The 13750-nt window shown below is 43.7% G+C and overlaps 1 protein-coding gene across 1 annotated transcript in view; it reads right to left on the bottom strand.

Annotated features, from left to right (window-relative positions):
- Positions 1-12777, bottom strand: part of LOC132834690 (ras-related protein Rab-8B) — a 68787-nt gene extending 56010 nt beyond the window's left edge. The window contains exon 1 of the mRNA XM_060853649.1: positions 12616-12777. Coding sequence (XP_060709632.1) covers positions 12616-12739 — 124 coding nt within the window. The 5' untranslated portion in view covers positions 12740-12777. The remainder of the gene's footprint in view (positions 1-12615) is intronic.
- Between the last annotated feature and the right edge of the window lie 973 nt (positions 12778-13750).

Genomic DNA, 13750 nt, shown 5'->3' with positions numbered 1-13750 from the left:
AAAAGACATATCTGTGATTCTGTTTCTAATATCCAAAGTTCAATCAGATATATATTAAAAAAATTTTGTATATCAACTGTCAGAGTCCCATTCTTCAATGGTGCCACAGGACTTTATGATACTCAACGCCCGAACACTGGAACAACATACAAGTTAGGAGCAGAAGTCAGCTACTTGTCCTTCAAGATATGAACTGGTCTCACTATGGCCTTAACTCCACTTTCCTTACTTTAATTCCCTTGTAGATCAAAAATCGGTTTAACTCAGCCTTTAATATATTCAATAGCCCTGTTCTGTGGAGAAGAATTTTCAAAGATTAACAACCGTCCAAGATGAAATTCCTAATCTGTTTGAGATAGGAAATGTCACATTTCCATAAAACAAAAACCACCAAAAACTGTAGACAATAATCTAGATGCGATCTCAGCATTGCCCTTTTTAGTTGTACTTTCATACTTCATTTCCTTTCAACACCTCAGCTTAAAGACAGCATATTCTGACGAGAATCATTCCCTCACTGCTCAAGATTTGAACCAAAATTCTCTGACTCAGAGGTAAGAGAGCTACCAGGTGTGAGCTGATATTGGCAGGATTACCTTTGGGGCTAAAATCTAGGAAATGGAAAAATCTAAGATAACTCAGTAATATGCCTGAAAACGTATGGGTAAGTTGTCAGTAACAGAAATAATATTCTAGCAAGAGAAATTTTTAGAACCAGCTGATCAAAAATTGAAAAGGAGCTGCAATCCATCCAACTGATTGAACCAAATCAAACCAAATGTCTATAACTTTATGTCAGCTAAGAACCTTAGCCTTGATAAGTCTAATGAACAAATATGGGCAAGGACATCACAGAAACTCTCCCGTTCTTCATAAAGAGTGCCACTGGATTTTTACTGCACATGAGATGGAACAACAAGACAGAGGAGCAAAATTCAGCTACTTCCCTTCAAGATGTGAACTGGTCTAATTATGGCCTTCACTCCACTTTCCTGCCAAACACACTTACTCTGACTCCCTTGTAGATCAGAGAACTCCAGAGAACAAAGGATTCAGGTAAAAAGAGGTTTTAATTAAAATATTAACATACAAATGTCTCAGACTTAATTTAACAACACTTGAGTAGTTACAATATATTCAGACTGATTAATGCAGGAGTCCCAATTCACAAGCAACAAGTGGCAACTCACATCAATGTGCAGATATAGTGTGTAAAACTAGCTGGGCAAATATGCATGAATTAAAGAAAACCACCAGAGCTTTGACAAGGACAAATCAATTCAACTGACTAGAGCCACTTTTGATGAAATAAACGAGGGTTGATGAGGTGTACTTGTTCTTCCAAAAGACAGAAGGAGTCGTACAACAGACTTGAGAAAAAAAGTCAGAATCCATGGAATAAAAAGGGACAGGAACAACTTAGATACAAAATTAGCTGAGTGACAGGAGACAAAGTAATTCATACAGGTAGATACTTTTCACACTAGAGAAAGATTCACAGTGGAGATCCTCAGGGATCAAAGTTGGGGCCCATGATCTAAACCTTGGTTTATTGGACAATTTCAAATTTGCAGATACAAAACTTGGAGGTATTGCAAACTTAGAGAAGAATACTGGAGAACTTAACAAGTTGGTGGAATTAGCAGACAGTTGGCAGATGAAATTTCATGCAGAAAAGTATTAAGTGATTCATTTTGGTGAATGCGAACTTATAAAACAAGCAGTGCAAATTAAAGAGGGATATAGGAACAGAGGAATCTGGGTGCATAAATTACAGAAGGTGACAGGACCTATTCAATACATAAAACACATCCTGTTCTTTGTCAGTAAGGGCAGAAAGTCTACTGGCAAGAAAGTCATGCTAACTTTATATAAAATACAAGTTTGGCCTCAACTGGAGTGCTGCATTCAGGTCAATATTACATTTTAGGAAGGGTGCAAAGATATTAGGAGGAGCCCAGAAAGGAGTCAGGAGAATGATTCAAGGGACAAAGATCTTCAGTTATATAAAAGATTACAATTTGAGACTATTCTCCTTGAGGAAACCCAACATTGAGAAAAGATTTGAATAAGTACTTGACATTAGTAGAGCTCAGACAATAAATTGGGAGGAAACGTTCCTGTTGGTGGAACAATAGAGAATCACAGACCTCAAGTGGGCTGGCAAAAGCAATGGTAACACAGGGGAAAATGTTTTCATGCAGAGTGGTTAGGATTTGGAGTGCGCTGCATGACAGTGCCCTGGGGCCGAATCTATAGAGGCTCACCAAAAGGAATGTGATCATTACATGGAAAGAAAAATATCAGCAGGGCTATGAGGTAAAGGGAGGAGAGACACCAGGTGAGCAGCTCCATTTGAGGGGGTAGTAAGGATAACAGACCACATGGCAGGCTGAATTACATCGCTCTGTGCTTTTCTTCATTCATTGTGGGATGTCAGCAGTACTGGTGGGGCTAACATTTATTGCTCAGCACTAGTTCTGCTTGAGAATATGGTGGTCAGCTGCAGTTATGGAAACAACAGTCCATTTGCTGTAGGTAGACCCACAGTGCTTTTTTTTTGGGGAGGGGAGAGGGTGTGGGGGAAAGAAGAGAGAAGAGGTGGCGGTTTCCAGAACTTTGACCACTCACAGTAAAAATAAAAGTGAAGTTTTCCCAAGTCAGGATGGTGAGTGGCTTGAAAGGTTACATGCAGGCGGTTGTGCTTTCACGTGTTTGCTGCCCTTGTTCTCCCAGTTGGTAGTGGATTTGGAGCATCTTGTCTAAGGAGCCGTGTTGAATTTCTGCAGGGCATCTTGCAGATAGGTACAGACTGCTGTTGATTCATGGTGTAAAGAGAGAAAATGCTTTTTGGATGGAATGCCAATCAAAGAGGTGGCTTTGCACTAAATGGGGTCAAGCTTAGTTATTTGGAACTGCACTCATCCAGCTAAGTATTCCATCACAATCCTGACTTTATGCAAATTGTGGACAGGCTTTGGGGAGTCAGGTGGTGGGTTACTGTCCCCCATTCAATCTTGTGATTATTAAATCTTGGGTTTTATGCAGAACATTCATGACATCATCTATATATATATATATTTTTACACTTCCTGTTCTGGATGTATCACTTGCATTTGTAAAATGAAATGAAACAAGGCAAAATTATCGTAATGTTGAAGATATATGAGAAAACATTCAGTAACTAAAAATTCATTTTTACAATGTTGATTCAAGACAGTGTCAACATTACAATATTCTTTCATCCAATTAAATTTGTCACTGCTGCCTACCAGCTTCACTCCAGTCCTCCACATCATCAATCCTCTGGGAGTACCAACTGAAGAGGATAGTTTATTCACAATAGGCCTCTGTTCTTTCAGACATCAGGACATAGGCCTCTCAGCTGAACTTCAGCAAACAAACACAACTGGCACTGTAAGAAGATGCATGGAAGAAAAGGGCCCACAGGTTTCTGGTAGATATATTTCTGACCTTGTCCACAATATCGGGAGGAATTCAGGAAGGGGAAAGCTTTCACATGTATAAATATTAGTAGCCAGCAATGCAGCAAAAGCAATAACTAGAAAAAACAATTAGATCACATAATCCCTCAAGAAGCACTAGAAGAGAAAAAGAAAGTGAAATAACCTACACAACAATAATGCCCAACAGACAAATCTTTCCCTTTAACACCTCAATATTTTCCACTTGCCAATTCAGGGCCTCAAGTCATTCAAATTGAGCAAGTTTATTCAATAATAAGGCAATACACAGCAGCAGACCATTCAACCCATTGGGCCATTTAGTATGATCACAGCAGATCTTGGGCTTCAATTCCAAATTCTCACCTGCTCATGTCTTTTGATTCCCTGATAGAACAAAATAAATCTCTCAGCCTTAAATCTATTCAAGGAACAAACATCCACAAACTTTAGAGGTAAACAATTCCAGAGATTTACGCCTTTTAGGTGAAGTAATTTCTCCTCATCACAGTCCTAAACAGTCAATCCCTTATTCAGAGACCATGCTTCTGTGTTTTAGATTGAGCAGCCGGGGAAACAGTGTCTCAGCTCCATCAATAAGTTACATGTTTAAATGAGATGATCTCTCGTTCTTCTAAGCTCAAGAGCATATAGGCCCAATTTACAGTGTCTGTAATGACAAGACAACCCCTCCAATCCCAGGGACAAATTTAGTGAACTTCTATGAACTACTCCAATGCGAATACATATAGTATTCGCTGTTCAGAGTGTTGAATCCCCTACATAAGGGAAAACAAATGTAGACTGACTAACCACTTTACACACAAAGCAGGACCACCAACTTCCAGCTGTCTGTTATGTTCATTCTGTGTCACACACCTAATGTAGGCGCTTTTGCGAAAGACTCAAAGGAAACTGTAAGCTCAAGAAATAGCATTTCATAACCATTTAGGCACCTTTGACCCTCCTGTACTCAACACTGAATTCAATAATTTCAGATTGTAAATTCTGCTTGTTTTTGTCTGGACAGCAACTGTGAGCTGTGAATTGGAGTTACACTGATTTGGGCATGTCTTGCGCATCCTTGTTTGCCCTCATGACTCTTCAGCCTCTCACTTTTGTCAGTTAATGCTTTTACCCTATCGCATTCCTTCCCTTTTGTTTTTTTTAAAACTCCCTCCCCTCTCCCCCAAACTCTGTACTGGCTGAAAACCTGTTCAGTCTGCAATTTCTTTTCCAATTCTGATGCAATCTGTAACATTTCCCTTTCCACAGATGCCGCCTGGCTTCCTGTGCATTGAGTATTTTCTGTTCCTATTTCAGATTGCTAACAACTGCAGTATTGTATGTTTGCAATAGACCAATCTACAACTGAACACATCAAAACTATCTTCAAATACACACCTGTACAAGTACAAAGTAAAGTACTGGAACTTTATATTACTTACATACATACACACACACACACACACACACACACACACACACACACACACACACACACACACACACAGACATGTTTACATAATAGGAGCAACAAGGAGGGCTCCTGTGACTCAGTGGTGGTGCCCCTTACTATGGGCCAGAAGGTCTGGGTTGAAATGCCACCTGTCCTGGAGATGCATCACAATATATCTAAAGGGGCTGATTAAAAATACTTCCATTAGGAACAAGTAATCATTGAGTTTGTGATTCAGGAGCTGGAATAAAACTGACTAAATAAACGTATACCTGGACTCTGTCTAACTGAACATTTTTAGAATTACAGAACAGAACAACAGAGGTTAGTTCTCCCAACTGAGCCTGCAACAATGAACCCTACTCATGCTTTCTCCTCTACCAATGCTGCAATTTTTTTTTAATTCCAATTCTTTTCTGAATGTTAGCACTGATCCTGTAAACATATCTTTCTTGGACAAGAATCCTGTCACTATTAGCTTGATATAAGACAAATGGATTAAAAAGTCTAATCTGTCACATGAACACTCATCATGTTCACAAACAACTGGATTTAATTATCTTCTCAGTGAAGCCAAGAGACCCCAAGGAGAATAGCAACTTGTGTCAACAACTGCCGCATTCCTTCATAAGGCTGAACTCGGTACAAAATGCTTTGCCCCAAAAACTTGGCAGTTCAAAACAGCTCTAGTACACAACACACAAACATCAAGCTGTACTGGAGTCACAAAGTTGTCCAACATAACTTGATTTAAACAAATAGTCAAGCACAAGACCTAACAACATGTCCCTTAAACTGCCTCAAGACAACATCAACCTATGTAAAATTGCTCAGTAGCATGTCTCACAAGCAGTGAAGACGAAGGGCAGAGACTGGACATCGACATGTGTTGACTATCTTACATAGCAAATAAGCAATTAGAGCTGCTGGCCAGAACAGGCCAGATGCTTTTAAAACAGCAAGAAATATACAAGGACCTGGGCAGACATCATTCATGAACTGAAAAAAAATCTCAAAGTGGACAATCTCTCAGTTCAGCTTCCTCTTCCTCTTGTAGCTTCAGACAAACTACAAACTGGACTCTACTTCAAATGCTAATAACTTCAACAATTATTGTAATTGATTACAGTGACTGATTGTTTGAGAAAGGGATATCTTAACTCTCAGGGCAGAAAAAAGATAATATTCCAGTTTGCTTATTTCACCCTTATTAAATAATGCCCAACATTTTCAAGGAAGCCCAGATTTTGTTTGGCTAATTATACTACAATTGATTGATGGTTCACAAGGGACGGACTGAAGGTCTTACAGAATATCACCTCCAGGTCTAAAAACTAAGTATTCAGAATTTATAGTAAATAAATTAGATTAGATTAGATTCCCTACAGCGTGGAAACAGGCCCCTCGGCCCAACAAGTCCACACCAACCCTCCGAAGAGTAACCCACCCAGACCCATTTCCCCTCTAACTAATGCACCTAACACTATGGGCAATTTAGCATGGCCAATTCACCTGCCCCACAGATCTTTGAGAGTGCGGAAGGAAACCGGAGCACCCGGAGGAAACTCACGCAGACATGGGGAGAATGTGCAAACTCCATACAGACAGTCGCCCGAGGTTGGAATCGAACCCAGGTCCCTGATGCTGTGAGACTGCAGTGCTAACCACTGTGCCACTGTGCTGCCACTTTTAATTTTAAATCTTTTACAATTAAAAGTAGCCAGCTGAATAACTCAGTCAGTGTAACAAGAATTTCAATGTGAATGAGTTTAAATAATGAACAACCACCCAGTCTACTGAGTTAGCATGTCAGCCTTAGGGCTCAGTTGGTAACATACTCACCTGAGCCACAGAATCTGAATTCAAGTCCCATACCAGGATATGAGCACCAAATAAGTCAACATTAAGACACTGGTTCATGGTTGTACTTAAACATTAAAAGCAAGGCTGTGTTTGCCGTCCCAGGCAGATATAAAAGATCCCATGTCACTATTTTGAAGAAAAACATGAAAGCTCTCTTTGAGGTCCTAGGCAAAACATTACTTAAAGAAAGATTTGGTGATTACTGCACAGCTGTTTGTGGGAGTTTTCTGTCTAAAAATTAGCTGCCACATTTTTTATATTACAAACACGGCAATTCCAAATCATTTAATTTGCTATACAGTACAGTACTTCACAGATTCTTAAGAGTACAAAGTATTTTTTAAAAAGTCTCACATTCCTATAAAGTCCATTGGCTTTACGTTCAGTTTGTGCTGAGTTAACTGATCCTGTCAGGCTGGCTGCTGTGATAGAAGAAATTAGCTCACTATTTCTGGAGAGAGAATGCCCTGTACTTCTAAACCTTCTCCTTAATATCGGCCCTATTGAAAACATCAAGTTGACGATTAGTTAAAAATTAGATCAGGCTCAGTTGTGATGTCCCCTTGTTCAAATAATCTGTCAGTGCAGTCAAGGTTAGCATGAAAACGTCCACTTGCTTATAATTCCAAAGAGTATTTAGTACACGTACAACCCTATCACAGTAAAGGGTTAAGAGACAATTAACTAAAAGGAAAAAAGCCATTCCTTTAATAGCTAGAAAAACACTAAAATAAAACTTTCTGTGCACAATCTTTTGTCATGAAACGTTGCTGAATTAGAATCTATACATTCCTTAAGAGAGAATTAGCCAGCTGCTTAGAAGAAAAGGATATTAAGAGATTGGTAAGCAATTGAGGAGCACAATTAGGCTAGGTAGCTCAAAGAAAAGGTCTGATAGATTTCATCAGCTGAGTGACAGTCACTGGGTTGGAAGGTTTAATGTGAAACTTTTCCCTACTACTCCAGAGTATAAAAAAAGTTGACAAAACAATGTAGACATGCAAGCAAACTCAGCCTCCAAAGCAGCTTGTAAACACTTAAAGTTCTATCATCATGCTCTCAGAAGTTAAAAGCATAAGACATTCTGTTGGACCATACATGTTTACCAATTTAAAACTTAAACTTGTAATACAATAGTACATGCAAGAAACAGATTAAAACAATAAATAAAGAAGTGAAGCCCAAGTGACAAAAGCTGCATTTTCAAAAAGATATCTTACGTGGTTGAGAAATATTTAGGAAGACAAATGATATGTTGGTCTTCATTGCAAGATAATTTGAGTGCAGGATCGAGGAAGCCTTACTGCAGCTGTAAAAGACTTGAAGTATTGAGTGCAGTTTTGATCTCTTCACTTATTTAAAGACTACTTACCGTAGAGGGTGAGCAGCAAAGGTTCACCAGACTGATTCATGGATGGCAGTTTTGTCTTAGGAGAAGAGATTGCGTTGACTGAGCACTGAAGCTTAGAAGAGCGAGAAGGGATTTCATTGAAATATACAAAATTCTGACAGCGCTGGACAGACTAGATGCAGAAATGATATTTACACTTTAGCCATTCTAGACTCAGATGAGGCAAAACTATTTCATTCGGTAGACGGTGAACCTGTGGAATTCTTGACCACAGAAGGAATTCGGCACCAAGTCATTGAATATACTTTGGAAAGAAATAGATTTTTTAGAACTTTGAGTTGTCAAGGGGTTGGGGAGAGTGCGAGAGTATAACTTTGAGTTAAAGGACTGGCAGAGTAGGTTCAATGAGCTGAACAAGGCAAAAGTGAGGACTGCATGTGCTGGAAACCAGAGTTTAGATCAGAGTGGTGCTGGAAAAGCACAGCAGGTCAGGCAGCATCCGAGGAGCAGGAAAATCGACGTTTTGGGCGAAAGCCCTTCATTGGGAATAGAGGGCCCGAAACATCGATTTTCCTGCTGCTCGGATGCTGCCTGACCTGCTGTGCTTTTCCAGCACCACTCTGATCTAAACTCAATGACCTGAACAGCCTACTCCAGTTCCTACTTTTTATGTTTCGATGAAAAAAATCTACCAATTTACTTTTGCTCATATAGTGAATTGAACGGGTTGAAATCTACAGGCCGTGCCATATACTTCAACTTAAAACTGAACTTTCTGCTATGCCTCAAAGATATATTAAAACACTAAAACATTCTACATACTGAAATGCTCCAACTAACAGACTATGGAAAGCCTCTTCTGACTAAATAGTTGTTTCATAACTTCATCTTATTCTGTAAATCGGTAGCTCATAAGATCAGCTAGTCGTCCTCTCATTTTAATCAAGGTTATGTTATGCAACCAGTTGAACAAGTCAATTATGCACCTTTTTGGAACTTTCCCTTATTTGCCCCAAACTGGGTGAACTGCTGTTCTTCTGTCAAAGGAACAAATTAGGTATAGACTGGTTTGTTATTGCAATTGCAGTTACAGTCAGCAATGACCTCATTAAAATCTCAGTGACATGAAATGGAGAAGCCAAAATTTCTACTTGAACTTAGAGAAATATTTAATTACGAACATAATTACAAACTCTGCCCAGCCTAACATAAACGGTAATAAAAAACATGTTGAGCATTATGTAAGATCACCATGAAGCAACAGGGAAATCTATGATTCAGCAGCAGGGTTGGGACAACTTGCAACGTTGAATGAACAGCATTGCCCATGAAACATATCACACAGTTGTGTTTATTGGCAAAAGTGATCTACTCCAATACCAAACCTCACTGATATACAAATTCTGACCAACAGCACCAAGAACAAACTTTTCAGAAAAAGTACTTGAATTTAGATGACATCTAAACAAAGACTTTCAGTTGAAACAATCAGACAACTTTACCACATAATTCTCAACAAGGGGTCAGTGCCCCAAGTGGAGTCAAGAAACCTGAGACAGCAAAGGCCACCTTTCAGCTTTGAACAAGTTATAATAGCCGTTTCCCTAAGTGCTCAGTTCTCCCTGAACGATTATGACGATTTTCAAACCTGAGATAAACTGTGTGGAAAATACTGCCATATATGCATCAAAAACAAATTTAGTGTTCACATTTTTGAAACTGTCCATGCTGAATCAGTACACAGGAGCAGCACATTGGTGAGAGTAGTGTTACTAGTGTCGCCAGGTCAACCATACTGCATCAAATTTTAAAGTACAACCAACTCAATTTTTCTGATTTACACAACATGTTTTGTTGTGTAACTATGAGTATAAAAATTAACTACTGCATCTGGAAATAAAGGCAAAAATGTAAGCTTTTAACATGGGCACTATTTATATCTCGGTCTCCTTCATATTAATGACTAGCTTCTAGTCTCCCGAAATTACAACGAAGCTCCAATCTGTATCACAAGATACTGACTGTATTTTATTTTAAATGACAAAATGGCAGATTCTCAACTCCATTTCCACTTCATTTGTGCAAACAGGATGATGCAGATCTCAATGCTGACAGCTAATATGACCTGCAACTCATTACTCTGCTCACATGGTAAGGTAGAGGGGTGGAGAGGGGGATGTCTGTTGTTTCGAAAATGCACCTGCAGTTCATTTAAAAAAAAATTTTAGAAGTCAACTTGATGCAACATTAGTTCACATCCTGTCTAATTCAGGTCAAATTCAATTGCAACTTTAGTATCTGTACAAGCAGCAACCACACTGTATGAGTATGCTAGACTTCAACATAAATGTACCTGAAAAACGATCTGAAATGTGCAGCTAATGTACATCATACCTAGCTATAAAATTCACAGCTGATGTTAGTTTATTTGGTATTCCTAATAAATATTAAATGGTGTAACAATAAACTGCAGGAGAAGCAGTAGGCAATCGAATTCAGTAACATATGTTCATCTTGTATTAGCATTTTAAATTCATCACCTTAAAACACTCACCACAGCTACCACTGGGGCCCCATTGTGACAAACTCTCAAGCATTTTTCACTGATCAAGGAGTCAAGGTATGAAAAGAGTGTGTAACTATTTCACTGCAATCGTCTGTTACAGCGCGCACATTCTGATTCTAAGCAAGCACGAGATCTCTCAAGATGAAACACAATTATCTCCCCTGAGAAAGTCAAAAATGAAAGCCCACTCCCAAGAAGCAAATGTCAGCTTTTGTACATGTCAGCGCATATTAATTTACATGAGAATTGTGCATAACAGGAAAATGGCACTTTTTACCCCCGAAAAGGTGGCTTAAGTATTATTTGAATAAATACAAATTTTCATAGCCCAGTGGAGAAAGGCTGCAATATCCCCACAGGGAAGGGGGTGGGGAGGGGAGGGGTGGGGAGGGGAGGGGTGGGGTGTTGGGGGAGGGGTGGGGTGTTGGGGGAGGGGAGGGGAGGGGAGTGTTGGGGGGAGGGGAGGGGTGGGGAGGGGTGGGGAGGGGAGGCGAGTGTTGGGGGGGGTGGGGAGGGGAGGCGAGTGTTGGGGGGGTGGGGAGGGGAGGCGAGGCGAGTGTTGGGGGGGGTGGGGTGGGGTGGGGTGGGGAGGGGAGGGGAGGTGAGTGTTGGGGGGGTGGGGAGGGGAGGGGAGGCGAGTGTTGGGGGGTGGGGAGGGGAGGCGAGTGTTGGGGGGGTGGGGAGGGGAGTGTTGGGGGGTGGGGGGTGGGGAGGGGAGGGGAGTGTTGGGGGGGTGGGGGGGGGAGGGGAGTGTTGGGGGGGTGGGGGGTGGGGGGGGAGGGGAGTGTGGGGGGGTGGGGGGGGGAGGGGAGTGTTGGGGGGTGGGGGGGGAGGGGAGTGTTGGGGGGTGGGGGGGTGGGGAGGGGAGGGGAGTGTTGGGGGGGTGGGGGGGAGGGGAGTGTGGGGGGGTGGGGGGGGAGGGGAGTGTTGGGGGGTGGGGGAGGGGCAGGGAGTGTTGGGGGAGGAGGGGCAGGGAGTGTTGGGGGGGAGGGGAGGGGAGGGGAGTGTTGGGGGGGAGGGGAGGGGAGTGTTGGGGGGGAGGGGAGGGGAGTGTTGGGGGGGTGGGGAGGGGAGGGGAGTGTTGGGGGGGTGGGGAGGGGAGGGGAGTGTTGGGGGGGTAGGGGGTGGGGAGGGGTGGGGAGGGGAGTGTTGGGGGGTTGGGGAGGGGAGTGTTGGGGGGGTGGGGAGGGGAGTGTTGGGGGGAGGGGAGTGTTGGGGGGGTGGGGAGTGTTGGGGGAGGGGAGTGTTGGGGGGGTGGGGAGGGGAGTGTTGGGGGGAGGGGAGTGTTGGGGGGGTGGGGAGGGGAGGGGAGTGTTGGGGGGTGGGGAGGGGAGGGGAGTGTTGGGGGGGTAGGGGGTGGGGAGGGGTGGGGAGGGGAGTGTTGGGGGGTTGGGGAGGGGAGTGTTGGGGGGGTGGGGAGGGGAGTGTTGGGGGGAGGGGAGTGTTGGGGGGGTGGGGAGTGTTGGGGGGAGGGGAGTGTTGGGGGGGTGGGGAGGGGAGTGTTGGGGGGGTGGGGAGTGTTGGGGGGGTGGGGAGTGTTGGGGGGAGGGGAGTGTTGGGGGGGTGGGGAGGGGAGTGTTGGGGGGAGGGGAGTGTTGGGGGGGTGGGGAGTGTTGGGGGGGTGGGGAGTGTTGGGGGGAGGGGAGTGTTGGGGGGGTGGGGAGGGGAGTGTTGGGGGGAGGGGAGTGTTGGGGGGGAGGGGAGTGTTGGGGGGGTGGGGAGTGTTGGGGGGAGGGGAGTGTTGGGGGGAGGGGAGTGTTGGGGGGGGAGGGGAGTGTTGGGGGGGGAGGGGAGTGTTGGGGGGGAGGGGAGTGTTGGGGGGGAGGGGAGTGTTGGGGGGGGTGGGGGTGGGAAGGGGCGCCCCTCAAACAACGGCAGGCCCCGAGATCGGCTCTCCCCCTCCCTCACTCACCTATAGTAGAGATGAAGGTCGTGTTAAAGGCGTCCTCCGAGAAGCGGAAGAGGAGGCAGGTTTTACCGACGCCGCTGTCGCCGATCAGCAGCAGCTTGAAGAGGTAATCGTAAGTCTTGGCCATGGCGGGCGGGAGCTGACTGCGGCCGAGGGAGAAACCCAGCACCGTGCGCGTGCGCAGGAACCTGGAGGCGGGGTTCTACGTCATCGGCACGCCCTACTGCTGGTTGGCCTCCTTCCGACGCACGTACGTATGACGTCCACGCCGCAATGATAACTGGGAATTGTAGTCCGTTCTCTTCCTTTCCTCCTGAGCTTCATTCTCTCCTACCTCTCCAGGAGAAGAGGGTCTCTCAAGGCATATTGTTCTTAAAGTGGGACAATTACATTAAGATCAGCAACATGGATCTCGTTGATTTTTTTGTCTGTTCCCCCATGCCCCAGCACAGTGTAGTCTCCAAGTTTTTTTAAAAAAATAAAGAACTGCATATGCTGGAAATCTCAAACAAAAACAGAAAATTGTTGGAGAAATTCAGCTGATCTGGCAGCATCTGTGGAGAGGGATGGAGTTAAAGTTTTGAGTCCAGTAACCTTTTTTCAGACTGGACTGGAAACGTTAACTCTGCTTTCTGTTTCCATGCTGTACATCTCTATGACTCTATATGCTACCAGACCTGTTAAATATCTCCAGCAAGTTTCCGCTTTGAGTTTTATTTTGTTGTCATGGGATGTGGGCATCACTGGCAAAGTTAGCATTTGTTGCCCAAGCCTAAGTGCCCTTGAACTGAGTGGCTTGCCAAGCCACTTCAGAGGGTATTAAAGATTTAACCACATTGCTGTGTCTGGAGTTGCATGTAGGCCAGAGCAAGTAAAGTGACAAAAAAAGTGCAAAATCCAAGGTAGACAAGCAGGAGGTTAGAAGAACATAAGTCGGGCAGCTGCAGGAGGTGGAGAAGTCAACTTTTTGGGTGCGACCCTTCTTCAGGACTTCAAAGAAGGCTTACACCTGAAATGTTAACTTCTCCACCTCCTGATGCTCCCTGGCTTGTGTTCTTCCTGCCTCCTGCTTGTCTACCAGGCAAAGAGGGCAAATTTCCTTTCCTAAAGGGCATTAGTGTACCAAGTGGATTCTTAC

The sequence above is a fragment of the Hemiscyllium ocellatum genome, chromosome 42, assembly GCF_020745735.1.
Source record: "Hemiscyllium ocellatum isolate sHemOce1 chromosome 42, sHemOce1.pat.X.cur, whole genome shotgun sequence".
NCBI classification, from domain to species: Eukaryota; Metazoa; Chordata; class Chondrichthyes; order Orectolobiformes; family Hemiscylliidae; genus Hemiscyllium; species Hemiscyllium ocellatum.
This window is presented reverse-complemented; position numbering and strand designations above follow the sequence as displayed.